General features: G+C 51.1%; 1 protein-coding gene across 2 annotated transcripts in view; it reads right to left on the bottom strand.

The window, feature by feature from the left end:
* Positions 1-22214, bottom strand: part of Tgfbi (transforming growth factor, beta induced) — a 29774-nt gene extending 7560 nt beyond the window's left edge. For both annotated transcript variants that reach the window (NR_155548.1, NM_009369.5), the window contains exons 1-10: positions 22020-22214; positions 17462-17560; positions 8176-8240; positions 6440-6600; positions 5986-6150; positions 5620-5766; positions 3745-3886; positions 1970-2182; positions 1119-1256; positions 425-570 (exon numbers count right to left, since the gene is read on the bottom strand). Coding sequence is in view for 1 of the 2 variants with exons in the window: in NM_009369.5 (NP_033395.1) it covers positions 425-570; positions 1119-1256; positions 1970-2182; positions 3745-3886; positions 5620-5766; positions 5986-6150; positions 6440-6600; positions 8176-8240; positions 17462-17560; positions 22020-22153 (1410 nt within the window). In the remaining variant the exon portion in view is untranslated. The remainder of the gene's footprint in view (positions 1-424; positions 571-1118; positions 1257-1969; positions 2183-3744; positions 3887-5619; positions 5767-5985; positions 6151-6439; positions 6601-8175; positions 8241-17461; positions 17561-22019) is intronic.
* Positions 22215-24180: the final 1966 nt, after the last annotated feature.

Here is a 24180-nt window from a genome sequence, read left to right as displayed (position 1 = left end):
TGATTTTATCAGCCGTTGGACATCTTTGGCTAAATGGTCCTGTTTGTCCCAGACCAAGACCAACACCATGCTGACCATATGGGAAGGTCTTGGACCAAGGAGAGCTTAGCTTTACAGGGGCAAGCCTAGAAAGACTCCAAGTTTCTGCCCCACTCCCCCCTGTTCATCCTGCTGAGTCCCAGGCAGCCTCCCCACTCAGCAACTGAGCTAGGGCTGAGCCTTAGTTTCCAACCTGCAGGAAAGGAAGTGTCACCCAGAATCCTGAACACTTTCCAGAAACCGCTTCCTCTTTTTGAAAGCCAGTTCTTACATAAGCTCCTGGCTCTTGAGTGCCGCAGTCTCCGCAGTCTCCATTTTATATATATATATATATAAACAATACATGCCAAAGACGGGGTGTGAATCAGGACCTAGAGCTACTTACATTTCGATAAACAAAGACTCGCAGCTTTTTGCCACCCAGCGTGTCCAGTGTCTGTCCAGAGTACAGATACTTGGAGGCCAACTGTTCTTTGACCATGTGGTTCAGAAGCAAAGTCTTCATCTGGGCGTCGATGCGAGGGACACCATCTGCAAGTGAAGGGATGGACAGATCCAGGGAGACAGGTTCCGGAGATAAGGTGTGTGATGAGAGACACACGTGCAAGAGAGCCTGCCCATCTCTCCGTGGTTTGGAAATGGAGACAGAAAGTAAGGGTGGCTGTCAAAACCCCTTAACATTCAGCAACTATTAGAGAAAAGAATAGGTGCAGCTACTGAGCATGCTTGTCATTTTGCTCTCAGAAGGAGGAGACTTTCTCCATGTCCCCATAACAGCACCTCAGCTGACCCCAGCCCATATACATCAGTGTTGACCCTGCAAACCAAAAGCCGAGGGCTGCTCCACTCTCCTGGCAGAGGCAAAGTATTGAGCTCTGAGGAAAAGATCCCCCGCCCCAATACATTCTTGGCTGGTTCAGATAAACAACGGGTAGTCCAAAGTTCCTGATAGAATCACATCTGCTTTGGACTATGGTAGGCGGAAGGTTCCAAGGCTGTTGTAAATCAGGGCAGGGCTGTAGGGTTGGGGCAGCTGTCCCAGAGACAACAGAACAGCAGGGTGCTTTTCCCCACATTACCTTTGAACACAGAATTCAGGGGGGCCAGGAAGGTCAACTGTTCTTTCCCAGAGAGATGAGTATCGAGGCCAGCTTGTTTGAGGATGTCAATGGCAGTGGAGACGTCAGATTCCCCAGCCAGCTCAAGCAGTGTCTTGGCTACAGGAAGAAGAAATGGAGCCCAAAAGGTAACGGGAGGTGTGACTATGTCACGGTCCAGAGTGGGACAGACATCTGCACGAACTTCATCTTGTTAGTCACCAGCCTTCTAAACACAAAGGAGCCAAGCATGTCCCTGTCATCAGAAAACCTAATCTGCAGGGAGGTAGGTGACAGTCACTTGGCAGTTGACAGCACTCTCCCCAGGTCCCAGATTGGCTTGGCCAGGACCTGTTTGACTCTGGAGAGGAGCCAACATGACCTGTGCCACTGTTTCAGAAGATACTCCCACAGGAAGAGATCGCTCTTTCCTGGGAGAGTTCTATGCTCAGGTTGACTAGAAACCAAAGTCCATCCCATCATCTTTCCTGGGTCGGTGGCCTCGGATGGCCTAAGGAAAGCAAATGCTGTGACATTAGTGATGGCCCTTTGTGCCTAACCACAGCATGCAAGACCAGAAAGGGTTCTAAGATGGTGTCTTCTGGTTACCTCAAGACAGTGTCCTGTGCCTAGACTCCATACTGGAAGCATAAGATTTCTTATTTCCTACAGAACTTCAGGTTCACAGAAGGTACAGGGCTGTGTGCTGCCCCAAGGGCAAGAAGTGGCCCAAAAGACTGCTGATTATGCCTGTCTCTGTCACCAGGATTCCAGAAGGGACAGGAAACTGGGAAGGATAGAGCCCCTCACTCCCACCCCGGAGGCCTACTTACCTGAATCTGGGATAAGCAGCTCATCAATGAAATGAATGACACCGTTGGTGGCCAGGATGTCTTTGTTGGAGATGACAGCCTTCCCGTTGATGGTGAGCTTGTCCCCACTGCAGCCCACCTCCAGTGTGGTGCCCCCCAGGGTCTCCATGGACATTCCAGCTACAATGGCCTCAGCACACATGGCTGACTTCAGGATGTGGTTGTTTAGCAGGTCTGTGGCAGAAGAGGATACAGGTCTAGAGCCTGCTGTGGCTGGATGTAGGTGCTAGTTCCCAGCCTGCCCATGGCTGAGAATTTTGCTAGAGTACCACAGGGCCCACATCCCCATCTCTTGCCTACCACCAACTAAAACCACTGTGACACTGTGGTTAGACTGCCCAAGTTTGAATCCCATAACTGCTGACCAGCTGTGGGATCCTGGGCCAGCTACTTAGCCTCCTCAACCTGAAATGAAAACCTCTTCTCAACAGAGAAACTGTTGGTATAGACCCCAACCCTCTTCCTTCAGGACTGTAGCTATAGCAGTAGAGGGCAGTCCCCTGCTGTGAGCAAACTGGTCATTGCCTAGCAGTAGCAGGTATTCAAAAGGCCTCTCATAATGAGTTCTGATATCAATGAATATAAAAATCTTTGTGCTCTGTACAAAAGATCTTTCAATGCATTTATGGTTTGGGTGCTGTATGTTAAAGTCTTGCCCCAACCCCAGGGTGGTGCTATTGGGAAGTAGTGACAACGTTAAAAGGTAGAGTTAGTGTGGGGCCTTTAGGCCATTTAGTGCCCACCCCCTAAAGCCACAGGTTTGAAAGCCGTGGGGCCAGGTGATTATGAAATAACATGTCTATGACTGTGAGCCAAATGAAACCTTTCCTCTTCCTAATCTGGTTACTTCCGGTACATGTGCTGTGATGCTGCCTGCACCTCTTCCAGGAAGCTTCCTAGCCCTTGAGGCTGTAGACCCCAACCCTGCCCACCCCATCAGTGAACCAATCGTATCATCTCAACAGCCTGTTTTGAAGCCTGCTGCCCATCAGGCTTCAACTTCCTGGAAGACACAATGTGGCACCCGGGCTCCCGGCCCGGAACAGGCATTTTTGAAGGACCGCTCTCATCTAGGCACAGATGCCATCTGTGCTTTCTGAAGGGTCTCTTTCTCCCCATGTCTGGGAAGGGTCTCTGTAACCCATCAGGCATCATACCTGGCACACAGCCAAGGTAGCTTTAAACAATGTCACACTTAGTGACATTTAGGAGGAAGAATGTAAGTGGGCTGTACAGGGTCTAAGGGTTCACTAGGCAGCTTAGTACTTAGCGATCCTTCAGAAGTTCTAGAATTAAAGGGGGTGAAGAGAAAGAAGGGTGGGCCCCCTCCTAATCTACTGTCTATGCTGAACTTAGGAGCTGAAAGATGGAACCAGCAATGGAAATCAACTGACCATTGATTGCTCTGGCCAGACATAGGAAGATATAGAAGGTTACCATAATGATCCCGCTTGCTGGATGTGATCGCCAGCCACCCACCCCTGATTCGTCCAAGCTCTTGAAGCTTTCACACATCCACCTGCCTGTTTTGGCCACTAAGGTTTTGTTTCCTTAATTTGACCAGGGTCAGCTAGGGACTCCTAGCACTGTCTCTGCTTGGCTTCTACTAAGACATGGCCATTGGGAGTTAACATAAGCCAGGGTTTTAGGGGACATCCTGAAACGTGTGGCATTAGCGGAGGCCAGGGCTCACTTGAGCTGCTCCAATGAGGCAGCAAGGAGCTGAGGGTCCTCACCTCTCAGTGCCTCTGGGTCACCCAGGATGCGGTTCAAGGTCTCGGCAGGGATCTTCTCAAAGGCCTCGTTGGTTGGGGCCAAGAGTGTGAACTGGCCGTCGCCCTCCAGCACGGTATTGAGTCCTGATGCAGCCACGGCGGCCTGTGTAGGGAAGGGAGAATAAAACCTTCCTAGGCTCACCTGGCAAGACGCACACACCCTGGCTATGCCTCCCCAGGGGACACGAGACACTTAGAGGAATCCCAAGTGAGAGAGAAGCCTGGCTGAAGGTCTATCTTACCACGGCCTCCATGGGCCCTGACCTGTGTTCCAGCTGAGCTGACCATCTTTCAAGTGTGGATAACTTCACTCCTCCCTGACTCTGGGCCTCTCTCCCTGTAGCTCCCCCTGCCTCTCTTCCTCTTTCTTTTCTTCTTAGACTCCTGTTCCTTCAAACCTTGACCAAAATGCCACTCCTCTTGGCACAGATCCCCAGATGAAAGTCACCCTGACTGTCATGTCTCCCAGCTGTAATCCCACGGTTAGCAGAGTCCTTATGAACGATTATACAGTGTGGATATATTACATGCCTCAGGGCTACATGGCATCTAGAACAATATCCTAACAGGCCAAGGTGCTTCTCAACGCTCCCCAATAGAGAGGCTCCTCCTGGTTAATAGGGCCTGCAGGATACTCAGTCCACAGGCTTCCTCCATGCTCCCTTAGAGGAGCAAAGCATCTGCAGTGGGGTGGAGCAACATAAGCTGTTCTCTTCCTTCATTTTTCCCTGGCCATCGCTCCTGGGCTACACTGTCAATCATTCTTCTGCTCACTCCCCCTCCCCCAAGCTCATCTCGCTGTCCTTCCTTGCACAAGTCTCATCCGTCTTCCCAGAAAGAATGGTAGCCACTTTGTTCACTCTGACCCCTGGCACCTAGACTTGGAGAGTGATGCGGTTTAAGAAGCATGTGTTCAAAGGGGGGAAAAATGGGTATCAGGGAGGGTCAAAGCAGAATCAAAAAGAGGACATTTTCTTCCTATCATTTCCAACTGTAAGGGCAAGCCCCTCAATAGGAAGGACTCTGTGCTGAAAATAGGAAAGTCTGTGCTGTCAGCTTTGGGGTAACATTCCCTTGCAGACCCAGAGAAAGGCAGGGAAAAGCACCTCAAAAGCCAGTCTCCCTGGGGGTCTCTGAGCCAGCTAAGAGAGCTCCCCAAACACCACAGCCCCTCTGTGCTCATGCCAGAGTGTTTGTCTCTGTGTTGGCGATCTCCAGGGCGGGGTTGCTCACTGCCACTTGTGTGCTTTGTGGTTAGGAAATCCTCCTTGAATCAGACAAAACCCTGACACGGCAGCCTATGCCTGCTTCCTCCTGCGTGGCCGGTGCCAACAGGAACCACTTGCCTTTCCAGTTGCTGGACATACGCCTTTGGTCTGAGGACAGTTGGCATCCAGCTCCAGAGTCAGAGTCTACACTCCTGAGTCTACACAGAGAGCTTCCCTGCTATGTCTATGTTCCAAAGAAAGATGGGTGTGAGGCCCCAGGCTGGGACCTGTGGTCTTAGAAGCACCGTACTGGCTGACAAGCCATTGTTATAGTGTTCTGTGTTCCTGGGAAGAACACTGTCACACTGTTGGACCTCACAGTTCAGCCCCAAGGCTCAGAGGACTCTGTCTCTACTGTGACATGGTGGCACTGTGCAGAAGAGCCAAGCAAAGGAAAACTTTATATCGGGCATTTCTCACGCTCTGTCCAGCCTGGTGCTCTTTAGAGTCTTCTCCACATAACCACACTGGGGACATCCTCATGTCCCCTGCAGAAGACACCCTGGCAGGTGCCTTCCAAGAGGCCATGTGTCCCCAGCCTGGGCTTCTATTCCAAACAGTCCCTTACCCGAAGTGTCTCAAAGGTGTCCTCGATTTCAATGATCTGCTGGATGTTGTTGGTGATGGTGGAAATGACCTTGTCAATGAGATGCACCACGCCGTTGGTCGCATGGTGGTCAGCCTTCAGCAGCCGGGCACAGTTAACAGTTACAATCTGCCAGAGGAGAAGCAAGGTTGGGTGAGTAAGACAAGGGGTTTCCAGGAGAGGGAACAGCGGGTACACAGCTAAGGGCAGGATGTCTGTGGTGAACACCCAGGAGGCAAGGGCCAGCCTAAGGTTTATCAAATCACAGGACAGAATTCTAGAAAGCAACAGCCCCAATGATCTCACTGTGGACAGAGGACAGTACTGGGTAACTGGGGATGCCCTTACCCCATTGGGATAGTGATGGATCTGGATGTTGGAATTCTGGTACATGGAGGTGAGGGTCATGCCGTGCTTGAGCTCATCGGTCAGGACCCGCCTGTCCACCATGTGGTAGCGGAGAGCATTGAGCAGTTCGATGTTGACGTTGCTCACCAGGGAGTCCAGCACTTCCTAGAAAGAAAGGACATGACAGTTAAGAGGCAGCAGCCCTGTGTTCAAGGGAGGGGCACCTGCCCCAAGTGGACCTAGATGCCTCTTCTAAGAGGGAGTCCTCCTTTAGTGGGCATCTGTGGGAGGTTGGGGGACACTGCTTCCAGTGCACTGGGGAGGACTGCTTTCACTTTCCTTGGGGCTGGGAGCATATTAAAGGAAAGAATGTCACTACAGAATCCCACTGTGTGCCCAGACCTCTGGGGAAGGGCAGTTCCCAGCACTCCCCTGGGCAGAAGGCTCCTCTCACCGCAGGCAAGGAAGACCAGGCCTCATTGCTAGGAGCAAAGATGGTGAAGCTTCCGGGTCCCTCCATCTCAGGCCTCAGCTTTTCTGTGCGGTCTGTATACAGCTGTGTGGTGGTCGATCCCACAACTCCCATGGTCTCATACAGATTTGAGAGCGGAAGAGCTGCGGAGGCAGAGGCCAGAGGGACAGGAGTGAATCCATTCCAGATACATGCCTGCCCTCCATCCTTTGTCAGGGATGACAGTGGGCACAAGTGCAGAGGAAGGGGCGTGGGAGGGGTGGAAACCCAGACATCTGTTGATGGATGTGCTTACAACTCACAAGCTTCTTGGAACCGCAGGAGTCAGATGCCCGTGCTGAACAGCCTGATGGGGGATCTCTAAATGTCTAATTGCCTTAAACACGGCAGAGGAGAGCTTTTTGCTCCTGTGCATTTAAAGTGGGTGGAAACAGGTGGGAGATTACTAACCCTTGTAAAGATTTCCCTAACAGCTCTGCTAGAAAGAAAGAGCTGTAAGTCTTCCAAGTCTTTGTGTACTTTTCAAGGTCTGGCCTCTTAGATGGCAACCAGAAGGGCTTTCTAAGATGAACTCACTCTGTAGCCCCAGGCTGGCCTCCAACTCCTGGTGATCCTCCTGACTCAGCTCCCTGAGAGCTGGGATAACGGATGTGTGCCACCACACACAGACTAACGTTTCTATTTAAATAACCTGAAACTGTCACCTCAGAGTTAAGTCTCCAATCTTATGTCTTCAACTGCCCTTCTGCTTGGGTTGACAATGCCACGACCCTGGCAACAATAACATGTCTTCATAATCTCGACACTAAATCAAATTGCGTTGCCATTTAAATTTCTGCTCGTATCTGAATCCTAAGACTACCTTGAATGTCAAAGATAAAGCACAAAGCCTGCTTGACTGTGTGTGCCACTGAAGATGCTGGTGAAATTCACAGGCATCACGCCATCTTTGGCCCAGTGTGGCCATTGGTGGGCCCTTTGTTGCCTATGGGTAAGTCCATCTAGCCTGCTGCCTATTCCCTGGGCTGTACTCCAGAGGCCAGAGACCATGTTGTCCTGTCTGAGCCCCAGCAGGGCTAATGGCAACTTGACTGGCTAACAGGCTGGCCTTGTTGGGTGCTCTGAGAATCACCACCAGAACTGATGACAAGGCCAGAGCCTGCAGCCACTGGGAAGAGGCCTGGCAGACTAGCAAGGGTTTTTCTCTACCTGTTGAATGAGGGTCATGAGTAACATGGGAGAAAGACTTTTTCATCTTCCATCCTCTGCCAACTCATGGCTCCAGTGAACACATGGGAAGGACAACTCCACCTCATGCTCCCCACCAGGCTGTGACCCTATTCCCTTTTGCATGACACTTCTTCCTCTTCCTCTTCCTCCCCCTCTTCCTCCCCCTCTTCTTCTTCTTCTTCTTCTTCTTCTTCTTCTTCTTCTTCTTCTTCTTCTTCTTCTTCTTCTTCTTCTTCTTTTTCTTCTTCTTCTTCTCCTTCTTCTTCTACCTCTCCCTCTTCTTTCCCCTCCCTCCTCCTTTCCCCCTTCTCCTCCTTCTCCTCTTCATCTTTCTTCTTCTTTTCCCTCTCCCTTCCCTTTTCTTTCCCCTCCCTCCTCCCTCTCCTCCTTCCCCCCCTCCTCTGCCTCATCTTCCTCCTCCTTCTCCTCCTCTTCTCTTGCTCTTCTATCCCACCCCCTCCCCCACAGGCAGCACCAGGCTCACTCACCTGCTGGGCAACCTTTCTCTCCTGGGACCTTTTCATATCCAGGACAGCACTCATAACTGATGACTCTGTAAAGAGAGACACAAGGATGTCAGGCAGCCTTCCATTCTTTCTGATGCTCTCAGAAGGCAGGCAACAGGCATGGCATCCTTCCCCGGGAAGCATGTGCTCCATCTCTGTACTGAGCAGGGGTCAGGAGCGTCTCACTCCCCAGCCTTATAAAAGGTTTCTTGATGGTTGCCAACACCGCCAGCCAACCAACTGGGAAACCAGACAGAGGCAGCACACTCAATAGCACAATCAGAAACTAACTCCCCAGTACCCATTTCCAACAACCTTGCGCAGGAAACCCTGTGGATGATGTTGTGGGAAAGGAAGGAGGAAAACTAGAGAGTCCTACGTTGGCTGCTTCTAGCTCTGGGCTTACCTCACCCCTGGGGTTCCACCCCTTCACTGGGTCTCTGCTACTCCCTGTGTAAAATGCATGTGCGCAGGGTGGAGGCTCTCTCTGTTTCTCTCATGCTAGTTCAGTATTTGATTTAATAACCTGGAAGTCAGAGTATGGGCGGTCGTTGTGTTCTCTCGATTTTTACAAATCAGATTTCAAATGAAAACCGAGTACCTCTTAACGGAGACACCTGTTTCACTATTTATTCACATTAAAAGCTTACTTAAAACACGTTTATGGTTTCAAACTTAAGTTATCTTAGTGGTTATTTACAAACTACCCCCCCCATCCTCCCTCATCTTCAACCTCCCCATTGTCCTTCTGGAGGGGGGGCAGGGGGGCAGCCAATGCCGCCTCTGCATTTGGACGAACACAAGATGTGCAGGACATTTTAAAGATCATTTGTTGAGAAACTAAAGATTGTCTGCTCCCGTTCTTCCAAGGAGCCTATCATGGGACACCGTCTGGACATCATAAAACAAACGTCAGTCAGCCTGGAACACTGTGGAAGCCTCCAAGTCAGATGTTTCAGATAACATTGAAGCAAAAGGAGCCTGGAGCCTGGAGTCTGCCCACGGGTGAGCATGGTCCTCCACTGCCTCCCCATCCCCCGCCCCTCCCCCAAGGCCTGGAGCCAAATGCAAAAAAACCTGGTCGGTCTCCCCCTTTCCTTCTCATACAAGAGACTTGCAGTCTTGTTCTTGCAGGGATGACATCATCAGAAAAGAGGCAGGCAGCCTAGGAAGAAATGTGGCTCTGGGGGTAGGGGTGTGTGCTGAGGAGGCTGCTGGCTGTATAGCTATGGTGTCTGGGTCTTGTGAATTCATTTGGAATCGGTTCAGGAAAAACTTAGTTAAGTGAAGATGAAGGCTGGTTCGTCTGGTACCTAAGGGATGCCTCAGGTTCTCAGACCACCAGGGAAGTACAGGTGTCACATGGCTAGACATGCCCCTCCCCCAACCACCCAAGATGGGGGAACAACAAGCTATACATTCTCCTGTGCTCAGCTCTCTCCACCTTCTGGCTTCCTCGTCTGCAGCGTACCTCCTGTCTGCTCCTTATCTTGTACCCCTGTACTTAAAGAACTAAACAGGCTGTGACATCAGGGCTGACACTGACCAACGCACGAGGCAGTAAGATGACTCTTACTGTGTCTTGTCTGCTGCTGAGGAACTTGCTGAGGTAGAGTGGTTAGGAGGTGCCATCCGTCTGAGGAGGCTCAACTAGGGATCCCTCGGTGACTACTGGGGTACCCTGGGGAACCCGCTTCTCTTTGTGGTCTCCGTGTTCTAGCCCACAGAGTAAAGCATCGCTAAACCAGCTGCTCTACGCTGTTCCTTCGGCCTCAGTGTAATCATCCCAGTAAGCTGGGGAGAAATGAAAGGGCAAAAGGAAAGCAGAGCCTGCCAACTGCCATCCTTGCCAAGCCTCCGGAGCTCCCCAAACCTTAAGCCTATAGCACCCGGACCAACCCCCACCAGCACCCCATACACCCACACACACAGGCTCCCAGGCTTTCTCTGATAAATACTGAGCCTGGTTGGCAAGGTGGCTCAGCAGGCACATGCGGTCAAACCTGATGACCTGAATTCAATCCTCATGGTTAATATGGAAGAGAGAACAGATGCCCTTGGGCTGTCCTCTGATCTCTGCACAAGTACTTGCATATACACATGCAAACACTCATATGCATACATGCACAGCACACACACACACACACACACACACACACACACTAAATAAGCAAATAAGTAAATAAATGTAAAAAAAAATGATAGCAGGGTCTACGGCTGGAGCTGGGGAGGTGGAACGAGGTAAAACCTTCACACCAACTCTGTCCCTTTCCCAAAGTGCCGGCCGGAGTGGAGTCCCGTGGTGTTAGAGAAGCATTTGGGAAATTGTCCTGTCCACCAAGTTCTTTCTGGGCCTCTTTGTGCACATGACTGCTTCATGTTCCCCGTGGCTTGGAGTTACCAGCTACACTCCCCCAAAGACATTGCTCTCCCAAATATTAATTTCTGAGTCCCATCTCCTCCCAAAATAAAGGACAATGGAGCAGCTTAGGTGGCCTCACCAGGATTTCAGGGAACATAAAAGAAAACAAACTCCCCACAGTGCATGTGAACATGTGTACACACGTGTACATGCGTGTACATGTATGTATACATGTGCACATGTGTGTATACATGTGTACACATGTACATATGTGTAGGAGAAAGACAGAGCCAGGCATGTGGAGAACTGGAAAGCCAGGTAAATGATGAGAAAGAGACAGATCCAGTCAGAAGAGGCTCAGAAGGACAGCGCAACTTAGCATGTAGTCAGACTGCCAGCTGTTGGGGTCTGATGGGCCAAGGGGTCCTTGAGAGCCTAGGCAGGTAGGGCATCCCTAGGGCTTTCTCCCAATTTCATCAAGGGCAGTTCTTTGACCACTGCTCTTGACCATGCACACATTTAGAGGAAGCAGACAGATTTGGTGTTGTCTCCTGCATGCTCAAGACAGTGAGTTTCTGGTGGGCTCCCTGCACCTGGCCTTCATGGAGGTTTGACAGCACTCTGTCGTGCATGGATGGATTCCATACCATCCTCCTCACAGCAGACTTCAGTATCCAGGGCTGTAAACTTTCCCCAGCCAAAGGCTTTTTTTGAGTGACCAAGCATAGCTCTTTGCTGGGAAGCCTTTTGGATCTTCTTGCTCTGGAGACCAGGTATCTCTCTAGGAGTGTACCTATAGGCCACACCTTCCATTTGAAGACATCAGCTGAGAAAGGCTGTGGTTGGCAGAACTCCTAGCTCCTAGCTAGACAGTTATAAACCCTTCTCAGAACCAGCCTGCTCTGGCCCAAGGTAGCAGAGGTCAGTTGAAAATTGCAGACAGATAAAGCAGCTTCTTTATCTTTATATTTTTTGTTGATGAGGACTTTTTGAGAAGGCCAGTCTTCACGGTGGGCTCTAGACTCTTCCTGGAGAACACACAGGCTTTGTAAGCACAGAACTTAAGTCTGCTGCCACCTCTTTAGGACCCAACAGAGAAGAATAGAAACCATAGGTGCCTCTCCTTGCATGCTCACAACTAGCAAATGCCCCTTCACAGGAAGGACCAGGGTCCTTCCTGGCTTCTGCATCTTGTCTCATGAGCTAGATTCTCATTGAAGGCTCCCAGCTCCAGCTTGGCCACACACAGTGCAGGATGTAAAAACCTCAGGCCGGAAAAAGCACACACTCCAAGGGAATAAATTACCAATTACCTTGTTCCCTGAAATGAGGGAAGGTGCCCGATTTACAGACGGGATGTAAAAAGATAATGTTAACATAAGGGCAAAGTGTGGGGGTGCTGGGATGCTTTTCCCGACATCTATCAGATGTTTTCACTTGGATTGGACGGGGAGAAATCTCACGGACTTCTCCCCAAATTTATTTTCCACTAGGTTAACATGAACTTAAAACATTAACTCTCCCAAGTGCGCAGCTCAGGTCTGGTTACAGATTGGAGTGAAGGGAAACCTGGGACAGTCCACCTAGACCGTGGCTTGCTCCCCTGGGTACCTGTGGCATTGTTGGCCCTAAATGCCAGGTCTGATTCTCCTGGGGAGCACAGAGTGGCCAGGCCTCTCCGTTTCTCAATGGCTGGCTCTCAGGAGAATGTGCAAGCTTCTGGGGCCTCAGTATTGCCATCTGCAAATGGCTTTAAAAAGAATCCCATACAACTTGGTCAGAGAGTGACTATGGGGACTGAATTGGCAAACAGATAGGATGAACTTCAATGTGGGATGTATAGGTGGGATGTATATATTCTAAATACTCAGTTTGGAACTTCTAAAATAAACAGACAAAAATAACCCCTTTCCCCGCACCTCAAAATGTTGAAATGGAAGTTCAGTTATAATCTAATATAATGAACATAACTTCATCGAATGCAAAGCTCTACATGAGACCACTGATCAAATCCCATCGCGATAGCTATAAACGCAGCAGCGAGTGCTGTTATTAGTTTTCGATGGCTTGCTGTGACAGATTGCCGCAAACTCGGTGGCTTAAAATGTTACAGATTTATTGTGTTACCATTTTGAAGGCTAGAGTCAGAAATCAGCCTCATGGGCCTAATATCAAAGCCTCGTTCCTTTTAGAAGCTGTAAGGATAATCCCTCCCCACCCTCCAGCGTCGGGGGCGGGGCCGCTGTATTCCTGAGCCTATGGTAGCTTCACCATAGCTTTGGATTTGAGCAGCACACCCGCTTTTCTCTGACTCTAACTCTACTGTACCCCCTTTTACAAGGAGCCTTAGGATGCCATCCGACTCACCTCAGGTTGACACCTCAGTCACTTCTGTGACGTAAGGGTTTCAGACTAGGATATGGGCTCCTTTGGGGGATCAGCACCCCACACAGTACACGGTCCCATGAATGTCCTCAACAGAACAAAGCCCCCCTCCGGCTGAGCAGGCTCCTCGTTACAGAATGCTCTAGAGCTAGAATTTTTAGAAAGCGCCGCCTAAGAGTTTGGTATATGCTCAGCCTCTGTTATCTTAGAACAGGTTATGGAGGGGGACAGGTCCTATGCTCAGGTGTGGCCTGGGGACAGTGCAGACGGCTCTGACCACCCTCTCCTGGGACCAAGGCAAAGGGGTGCATGGGAAGGAGGAGAAGGATGACGTCCATCTCTGTACCAGAATGACATCTACAAGAAGTAGACCTCCAAGCTGATGGGACAGGACCACCATGCCCCAGCATTTCTTCTAGGCTCCGCCCACAGTTACCTGGCAACAGCCAGCTGTGCCTGACTCAGTGTAAAAGGGGCTCCTTGCCCCCTCCTCTCTCTCTTGCTCTCTTACCCTCTTCCCTCTCTGTGGCTCCTCTCTCCATGTGTTCATGGCCAGCCCCTAGTCTCTCTCTCTCTCTCTCTCTCTCTCTCTCTCTCTCTCCCTCCCCCCCTCTCTCTTCCTTTCTCTCTCTCTACTACCCTCTTAACTCACCTCCCCATGCCCTAAATAAACTCTATTCTATACTATACCTGTCTGTGGCTGGTCCCTCAGGGGGAAGGGATGCCTCAGCATGGGCCCACAGAGACACCCCCTTCCCCCAACATCAACCTTGCCCTACTAAACATACCCCTTCCTGTTTTTTCTTTTTTATAAAACACAACAGCACTAAAGAACTGCTATGTAGCTGAGGGGCAAAGCCATACCTGCTGCCGGAGAGACAGGAGTGTCCTGTCAGTTCATCTCGGCCCAAGAAAATGGCTTCTCACCTGTGAAGCACGTTGCCAAGGGAACAATGTAAAGAGGTTGGGATGGGACTGCTCTCACTCCCATGTGCCAGCTTCCCTACTGGTCCTTCTGCACAACCTTCGGGATGCCGTAGCTCCAGCCATGGTTGTGACATCTCAGTAAAGTCAGCTTCAACAAGGATGCTGAACAGACCCCGCCGCTATCCTCACCTAAGAGGCCTGCCGAGAAGCAGCCGGGCTTCTCTCTTAAGCCACACATAAAACTTTACGGTTCCCTACCAAACCAGGGCCTGAAATCACAGTGTGGGCTGCTGTCTGTCACCTACAAGTCTCTTTAGCTGTTGTGTTGCTAGGGTGCTCTACAGCTCTCAAGTAAAAACTGAGGTGACTTTCTAAGTCACAGAATTCACTCAACCACCCAACAGGGCTCCTCTACCAACCATGTCCTACAAGCCACAAAACAGGGTTCCTTTGCCAACCATGTCCTGCAAACCATCAAACAGAGGTCCTCTGCCAACTATGTCCTGCAAGCCACCAACCAGGGCTCCTCTGCCAACCATGTCCTACAAGCCACCAACCAGGGCTCCTCTGCCAACCATGTCCTATAAGCCACCAACCAGGGCTCCTCTGCCAACCATGTCCTGCAGGCCACCAGCCAGGGCTTCTCGGCCAACCATGTCCTGCAGTAAGTCAGCACAACACAGTTTGATGCTTTGACACAGAGTTCTCAGATTCTTCTCTCCCTGAAAACGCAGACAGCTACTGTCGGAAGACCCAGTGGCATGCTGAGTGTGACATAGGTCTTTTGCCATCTCTCTAGTGACCTCACAGGACATGATCTTTACCTCCACGCTTGGTGTTCATCACCTATTTTTCCAGATCAAAATTTCCTTCTGGCCTCAGGGCCCTTGAGAGACTCCCCCCGCCCCCCTCTCATCCCAGTGCACGCTTCCGAAGCAGCTCCCCTGACATCTCCCTGAGAAAATGCCAGTGCCCGTGCTGGCTTGTCAAGACGGTCTTCTGCTCCAGCCACCACAAGTCTAGCCTCAGTCTTCATCCAACAAGGCACCACTAAGGACCCAGTCTCCGGGGATAACATTAATTCCAGCCAGTATGGCCCCCTACCTAGCACTTTATTATGGTCAGAAGGTAGCAACCTTGGAGACCTCTCCCCTATGCAGACCGCTATCCTGTGAAGCTCTTAGCCCTTAAGGACAACAGAGATGAGTTCCATCTCTTTTCTTTTCCCCTCTCTTTGTCCTCTGGGACTCTTCCAAGTCAGCTCCACCTTCCTGAGGCCAAGGCCGCACAGGATGTTCCAGCGGGGATCATAAAGGTTTTTTTTTTTTTCTATCGGCTCGAGTTTTCTTCTGCTTACTTCCTCTTTTTTTTTTTTTTTTTTTTTTTTGAGGTTTGCCAAAGCAGCCGCTACATTCATGAGTTGGATGTGAGTGTCTTTTCCTCTTAGCTTTGTGAGCTAGGTCAAAGTCTGGATGGCCTTAACCTTGACTGACCCCACTACAAACAGCATTCTCCCACCCACGACCTCATAGATCTTCCTCTTCCTGGAGATGGTGGTGCACCTCCCCCCACCCCCACCCCTCCTACCCCCCTACTCAGTGGGATGGGAGGGCTGCTCTGCTACCTCACTGTGCTCACACCCTGCGGCTGGCACGTTCCTCAACCCGGCACGTTCCTCAACCCCGCACCCGGAGAAGAGATGCAGTTAGGAGGAGTCAATAAGCCAACGCAACTCACTATCAGCATCCTGTGTATGGGACCTCTCAAGAAACGCCATCAAGTCACCATAGAGTTCCTCAGTCAAACTCTGTGACACTGGACCATCTGAAACAGGATGGCAGATGCCACCCTGTGGTCAGCTTGCTCATAGAAGCTCTGTAAAACCTGAGGCTCTGACATGAAGCTCTGCTGCTTGGCACAGCACACTGGGCATCTTCCAAGAAGCAATTACATGGGGCCCGACCTGACTTCGTGTTTAATTAAGCAATTCGTGTTTGAGTAGATTATGTATGCCTATGAGTATATCCATCAGTACTGGGAGGTGTTGGTTTTTAAAACTCAGCGCCCAGCAAGAATGTTCTATGTAGAATTTGCATAATCTCTTTTTTGTTCTAAACAGCAAAACTTTCCGCTGAGCATCTGATCACTGAACCTGGGAGGTATCCCTGCTCACACCACTCTTAGAGGCTGGGCTGTCCAGTGGGTGGGAGCCACTGTCATGACTGTGCAAAGACTCCCAGAGAGCTGCAGGCCTCACTCCTGTCCTGCTCTATGAGACCAGGATCAATAACTACCTAATAATCGGAGCCACACATGGTGCGTTCATTTCCACGGGTATGTTCAGGGAACAGTGTTTTCCTTCTCTCAGTGGGAGACGGTTGCTTGAAGGCATGAGGAACACAATTGTAAAAATCTCTCACGCTGGGATAAGTTCAGGGGACTCTTCCCATTTTTCAGAAAAGAGGAACGTCAGGCCCCCCACAAGTGGCTCAGGGGGGTTGCCTGGCACAACTTCCCTTGTGTAGATCTGAGACCTGTTGATTGGCAGTGCGGAAAGCCGATTAGGTTTCCCAGAGTTCGGTTAGAACATGCATTCAACTGCTTCCACCAGGGAGCCAGGCCGTGAAGGCAGAGGCCACCTCCCTCCACAAAGAGAGGTACCCACAAGGCCTACTGTGAGCACCAGGCTCCATGGGTGTGCCCGTGCTTCTGTATGTGTGGTCTACATGTGATATTCTGGGGTTGTAGTTAGAATGCACAGGCACCATTGTCTTCTCATGAATATTACTCAATCCACTCCTCATTAGGGTAGCAGGTCCTCCTGCTGTGCCCATTTTGCACACAAAGCAACTGAGGCTACAAAAAAAAATGGACCATCCTCCAAGTAAGTGGCAGAGCCAGAGTCTGAGCTGGAGTCTGAGCGAGCCCATGTCTTACTTTGTTATACTGCTTCCTGGTGTGCACATTCCTAGGCACCAAGACTTTCTGAAGTGTTTACTTTGGCTTGCTGAGCAAGGGTCGCCTTTGGGATAAGTTCGCCAAGAGCCTTTCATTCCCAGAATGCTCCTCTGAACAGTTCTGTCATTTGGTGAGAGAAACACACATGCACACATGCCATGCACACACACACACACACACACACACACACACACACACACACACACACTCAACACAGCACGCTTCCTGCAACCCTGAAACCGCCTTGATCAGTGTTACCAAGTCTCGTCAGCAGCCCTAAAAATCTAAAACAAAGTCAAACAGCTTCTCAAAATGCCACACCCCACACATTCCCTGACATGTCTGTCCTTGTGTCCTCATCTCCTTAGTCAGCCTGACCTGTGCTAGAGCTGGCCAGCCCAGGGCACCATTGGCTGACTCACTTACACACACACACACACACACACACACACACACACACACTCACACACACACTCACACACACACTCACAGTGTGTGACCTCCTTGACAGCTCTCTTTCACACACACAGTATGGCTCCTTGGCAGCTGGCTCACACACACACACACACACACACACACACACACACACACACCTTTCTTGGTGGATGGAGGTCTTTGGTAGCTACAGATACTCACGTCGACTTGCCGCAGATCTTCCTCTGGTACCACTGCTTGCAGTTGGTGAAGTATTTCTTGTTGGTGCCAATGACCTTCTGCACAGCACATACATTGGGGCTGGAAACAAAGGTGACAGTGTTAGTGAGATGACCAGCAGTCAGTCCACACTGAGGTCTAGAGAAAGGAGAGACGGCCATTTTGGTGGTTTGGGGTAAATTCTGGCAGGGTCTTTGGACACCCTCCCCATAAAGTCTTCCCTTCAAGTAAATTCCTCATGTCTGTCTTACACGCTTCTCTGGCACGGGCAAATAATAAGTGTAAGTGAAAAGATCTTAAAAGTTTAGGTACGGGTTATGGGCTAAGAAAAGGAGTAAAATCCAAGCGACGCTGCTGAGACCTGCCAGCTCCCTATCTGTGCCTGCTCTGAGCAGACTTGGCATCTCAGTGTGTGCCAGAGGTCCTGTTGTCAGGAGGGGAGGGCTGCCAGCACTTCGCAGCCAGCTCCACAGACATGCTCTGCGTGTCTAGACCAGCTGCTTGGCTCCTGGGACAACACACTGGGAGGATCCACCCTGCAAACTAGGGTGCATGGCCAGCTGCTGTCAGGACTGACAGGGAGTGCCCTCCTACTTAACTCTCCATGGCTCATTGCTCAGAGCTGCCCCCCACTTCCTCCAGGACGTTTCCTTCCTTATTCTAAGCTGGGGTGCAGGCCTTACTTTGTGCTGGGCACCCAAAAGTTTCTATGACTAATCTGTAATGGATGTCCCTCTCTCCAGCTACCCTCAGGAATCATAAAGATAAGAGTTCCCGGTCCAGATAGAGTCGGGCAGAAATAGGCTCATTAGAAACGGTTGATAACAATTTAGTTTAAAAATATCTCCAATAAGTCCGGAAAAGCAGAAGCAAACACCCTGGGTTTCTGCTGAGGAGGCTTTTCTGGAGTTGGAGAGCACTGTTTGCATTTTCTTCTACTGAGCAACCAGTGTGGTGCTCAGGCCAGGTGAAGGTGGGTACTTCTTTGGAGCTCCTGGGCAAAGGGAGCTGCCATGCTGGGTGATGACAAAGGGGAGGGAGGCTCTTCCTGAGCAGACAGCAGGGCAGGCTTCGTAAGTCAGAAAAGTAAAGACAACAGATTCAGTTTTCATGAGATGTCCGTGTTCACGCAGCTTCAGGCCCATTCAGAGGTGGGCACGATTTCTTCAATAGCAATTTCCAACACTTTAAAGATGCAATGCAGAGAGGCAGGAGGACGGCTCTGAGTTCAAGGCTTACCTGGGCTACACAGCGAGTTGAAGTCTCTCTGGACTAGCTAGTTAACAAACTAAACTAACTGTGGTCCATAGAATTCTATGAGGAGCATGGGGTCTGGGGCAGGGGATCTGTGGCTACCCCCTCATCGTTTGGGCAGTGTCCATAGCTGGATGCTTGATTGGGTGGTTGTTCCTTCTGACCCTCTATCTCTCCCCCACTTCCTTTCTATACGAAGCATACGTCTGTTTTCTGTTGTTGTTTAATAGACAAGAGTGAGCAGAGCAGTCGTGATATTAGTAAAGTCATCTTGACAGAAGACAACTGGTTAAAGGCTGGATCAGCCCACCTTAGGTGGGTCTCTCCAGGTACTTAGAGGCTCTGCAGCCAGAGATCCACACGTTTCACTCAAGGTCCTCGAATAACCCCCAGAGAGCTCCCACGGGCCACGCTCCAGCCCCCAATCATCCTCACTGCTGTACAATCCCAGAAGTTCTCCTGTCCAACTGAGCGAGCAGGAAGTAATTACTGTGGCTGAATTCCCTGCAGCTCTCCATGGGCGGCCGGCGGCTCTTCAGCGAGTCTCTGTGGATTTGGCTCCAGCATTCCTCGACTGTGTAGAGTTTCCACTGCTCCTGCCCCTGTGACAGGAGCAGAAGCTGGGGGTGGAGGTAAGCTGAGTCCACAGGAAATCTGTGCTGAAATGTGCTCAAAATGAGCAGGTCATTCCTGGGCTTCTGCCCCAAGACAACTCTGCTGGTCCACTTGCATCTGAAAACCAAGTACTTCTGGAAGTTCCATCCAGTTTCTCTCAATGCCATTCAAAAGCGTGGCCAGCTTTCACTTGCTTTGTGTTGGTGCTCCCCACTCCCATTGTTACACAGACACAGCTGGGAGCCAACAGACCACCCAGCAACCCCTCTGCTCCTACCAGCTTTCTGTGTTTGCCTCCTAAGCATCAGTTTCACCTTCTGTAAAATAGGAATTTTGCAGTGGCTGGGGGCAGGGGCATGAGGAGGCAAAGGCAGCGGGGCCATGAATGACTGTGCACTACTGCCCAGTGGCTAGGTACAGAGTCCTTCCCCTCTCTCACGGGACACCCTGCACTTCCCCAAACTTCCCTTTTCTCCAGCTCTCACTTTGAATCAAGGGCTGGAGCTGGAACAAGGTTATCCATCTGCACAAGGTACCACACCCATGTGTGCAAGGCCAGGCAGTCCCGTGGTTTTTCAGGGACAGTTAGGTCAGAGTAAATGCAACTATGTAACAATGCCTGTAACCATTTGCCACTGCTTGTGTGCCTCTGGGGAATCCAGATTCCCCTTAGAGAAGGGTGCTGCTGTGGTCTTTCTCATATTTATTTTGAGATGGGATCTCCTTTTGAATTGCCCGCCTCTTTTTCCAGCCTCAGGAGTAGATGGGATGGAAGGTATGCATCCTCCCGCTCAGCACATCATCTCTTGATCCATCAGCCTATTGTAGATTACTTGCTACAAGTTTTCCAGCTCAGGGCAAGAACCTCAGAGAAGTGAATCGAAATCATTCGCTCATTTTGTGTTTGTTGGAAGCACATGCCACAGTGAGCTTCCCACAACATTTGGAAGGCTGGTTCACTTATTCCATGTGGGTCATCAGGCTTGGCAGCCCGGACCTTAGCTGAGCCACCTCACTGGTCCACATCTGAAGTTTCTTAAAGCACTGGTTTTCCTGACAGTGTCCTGGGCTCTGAAGGGAAGGAGGCTGGCCTCAGAGATAGATCTTACACGATATCTCTAGAGACCTTTCACTGTGGCTGTTGACATTGCAGCTCTGGGTTACGACACTGCAGGGTGACCTGTGGTGATCTTAGTGGTTAGGAGGAAGGAGGGAACAGAACTGAATGCAACATTCAAGAAAGGCAGTGGGACCCAAAGGTGAACCGGGCAGGGATGAGAGATGCTCTGGCTTTCCATGTTTGGCTCTGAGGCTTCAAATCTGCATTTTTCCTATCTGCCCTCTCAATCCTTCATACCCACAGCCTAAGTTAAAATATGACCCAAGGACCTTTTCCACTGCCTGTCTCCTTTCAGGAGGCCGTGAAGCCTGGCTTGGTTCTGTTCTGCCTGTGGCCAGTCCCGCACCCAGCAACTTGTTTTGCCCCAAGCACTGAACATCTGGGGGGGCTACAAGAGACTGGAAAGCCACATGCAGAAGAAAGGTAACTTCTCCCTAAAATTCGCATCCTTTACTCGAGTCCAGAGTCTACCCAGTTGCTGGAGGCTGAAGCTGTGTCTGGGTCTAAAAAGACAACCGCCACTGGCCACATGGTTTGTTTTTCCTTTAGATCTGAATATAGATCTGTGTAGTCTGTTGGAGAGTTGGGAATAGCCTGGGGTGCGAATGCCTGATCATGGGCACCAGGCCTCCCCGGAAGTCAGTACTCTACTTTTCCCATAGAGTTTTCCTCTAGTATAAATGATGTTCATACACCCAGGTAGTCTGGACATGCAACAAAGCTGGGCTCTGTTTGGAGCAGGCATGACCTGGTTGTGTGTAGAAATACCATGCCAGGCTCTTCATCAGGGCAAAGCCTTGGCCAGAGTGCGTCTCCGAAAACTTACACATCTGCAACATCTCAGAGAAATACCTGAAGCACCAATGTCCCACGTTTACAAAGCTGCCTGTCGCTTTAAGACAGATGCCAGTCCTGACTCCAGGACATACTGCAGGGCAAAATGGTTCCTTCTCAGGACTCGGTTTCCCAATCTGTCTAGCATGTATAAAGGGTGGTGAAGCCTCCTGCTCTACATCTTTGGCCAGCAAGCACTGTTGGTGTTGAGTGTTTGGGTGCAGAGCAATACCAAATGCATAGGAGTAGTGGGCACCTAGCTAGGGTCCTGCCACCAGGTATGACCAGTAACACTCCTGGAATCAATGGACAGTGACCTGCCTGGTTTTCCCCTCTATGGTAGGTAGGTACTGTCTCAGGGTGATGGTGATTCTGCGTTGAGAGCTGCCAACGCCCCCTTCTACCTAGAGTCAAGAAAGGAGACTGATAGTCCCCTAGACTGTTTCATGCACTTTTGTCTGACTCTGTGGTCACTGGCCAGTGCCCCCAACCCTTTCTTCACAAACTGTTCCACTGTGTCCCCTTATCTCATCAACCTCCACGCAGGTTTGGTCTTTCTATGCAATGGCTAATATTCCTTCGGGCTTTGTCGTCCCCCACCTCCACTCCCCCGCGCGCGCACCCCTGGCCAGGTATGATGTCCCCAGCTGAGCACACTGGCAGTTCAGTGACCTGTCCTATGCTCACGCCTCCCATCACAGAGCGGCTGGGACTTACCCGTGCTGGCGACCCCGGAGCCGGCTATGCTGCAGCACCAGCTGGTAGGGTGACTTGGCGGGACCTGCAAGGGTCCCAGCGGGGCCCACAGACAGTGCCAGAGCGAGGGTCAGCAGTCGCATGAGGAGCGCCATGGAGCTGGAGCACGCGCGGACCCACGATGAAAGCAGGCGCGGGCGGTGCTGGTGAAGTGAGAGCAGCGGGGCAGCGCGCGCTGGGTTTAGTAGCCCGAGGGAGGGAGCGGCAGAGGGAGGGGAAGGGCAGCCGGCGCCTCCCAGACCACGCCACTACTAAGCACCCGCGCCCTCCTGCACCGCCCAGCTCACACACCCCCTCCCACTTCGCACAAAGTGCGGGTCCAAAGGAACTAGTCCTCAAGTTTCAGTTTCTTAAGGTGTTCATGCTTAGAGCCCGAAGATAGCTCTCTAGCAGACTGCAGGAAGCCAGAGGGTCTGTGCTGACTCCCTCACACTTAGGCACGGACAGACTGGCCTCTGCAGTCCAGATGCATCAGCCCTGCTGATACACTGTAGAGGAGGAGTAAGTCTTCCTGTTGACAGACCGTAGAAAAGTGGGAAGGGTGGGGCTCACACCTTGGCATTCAGGAATCCCTCACCTGGCTTCAATAAAGATCTGTGAATGTGAGGTAGATGCTGCCAAGAGATAGATCGGCTAGGAACCATGCCTTGGATGAGCTTGAAATATGCCAACGGTCACATGGTAGGGAGGTGAGAACTCGCCCTAGCATCTATTAACCACCCTCCCCTTACCTGCTTCTACTAGTCCCAGGGGTGAGCTCTCAGTGCTTGGGAGAACATGGGCCTAGCAAAGATGTAGAGAGGCAGCTGGGGCATTAGGAGTCTGGAGTAGGCACCTGACCTAGGCACAGTATGGCACAGTATGGCAGCGGCCGCTTTTAGATCTGAAGGCAGAACAGGATTTGGCCAGGCCAAAGGAGGATGGTTTAAGAGGACCCAGGCATCCAGTTCAGCAAAGCGCGCTGGGTGGAGAGTAGAGCAGAAAACAGCAGTGTATCATCAGGGCTCCAAGCTAAGAATCTGCCAGTGTTGAGGAAGCAAGGGAATGGCCCAGTTGATGTCCTGAGCAGGCAGCAGGAGGGTCGAGTGAGCAGGAGGGGACCACATTGGAGCTTGAGCGACTGTGGTGGAAGTGGAGAAGGGATGGACGTATGTCTAGAAGAAGACAATAGTCTCAAGGGAACATAGGAGCTACAGGTGCTGGTTCACCTTGATTGCCCACTGGGTTGGGCTGGCAAATGCCCAGGGGCATCGGCGAAGCTCATCACTGAATGGTGTTTTGGGAAAAACAGTGGTCCAAAGGTAAAGACCCGTCTTGAATGAAGGTGGCGTCATGCCATGGGATAGGGTCATGGGTTGAATAAAAGGGGGGGGGTGGATAAGGTGAACATGAACATCCCACACTCTGCCTGGCAACCCAGAGAGATGTGAGCACTCGGCCTCCTGCTGCCTGCCTTCCCAGCCACAAGGACTGTGCTCTGAACTGTGAGCTGAGACAAAAGACAAACCTCCTCTCCTGAACTGCTTCTTGTCAAGCCTTGTCCCTGCAGTGGGAAAAGCCACTGGTACACCATGTGCCTAGGGACAAAGAAGAATCAGGGATACATAAGGTGTTTGAGTTCCGGACACTGTGGTGGCTGCTGCTGCTGCTGCTGCTGTTTTTCATAAGAAGGGCACGGAGATGGGTGTCTGTTGCCAGGGACGGATGAGTAGCTTGGGACCTGATGAGTTTGAGGTGCACATGACTCATCTCGATGGAATGTCCACAGACAGCCCAATCCAGGGCTCCAGGGAAGGGTAAAAGGTGGAGATCCAGATCTGGAAGCCATTCTTTAATGAGGGGACAGGGAGCAAGAGGCATCAGTGATTTGCTGGAGGGGAGGTCCAAGCAGAGAGTGGTCCCTCGAAGGATGCTAATAACCGAGTGGGTGGAGGTGGGAGATGCAGTGGGAGGAAGGAGGCCTTGATGGAGGAACAGAGAGAAAGGCTGCACACAGAGCACACCTAAGCAACATTCGCTCTGCTAGAAAGCAAGCCGCATCTCTGAATCCGATGAGTGTCTGGTCTAGGGTGCCGGAAAACATCCGGAGAGAGAGAGTCAAGTGCGGGCTGGATCCCAGAAA

This window comes from Mus musculus, chromosome 13, assembly GCF_000001635.26.
Source record: "Mus musculus strain C57BL/6J chromosome 13, GRCm38.p6 C57BL/6J".
In the NCBI taxonomy this organism is placed as follows: Eukaryota; Metazoa; Chordata; class Mammalia; order Rodentia; family Muridae; genus Mus; species Mus musculus.
The sequence above is the reverse complement of the archived record's forward strand: the minus strand, read 5'-3'. Positions and strand labels throughout refer to the sequence as shown.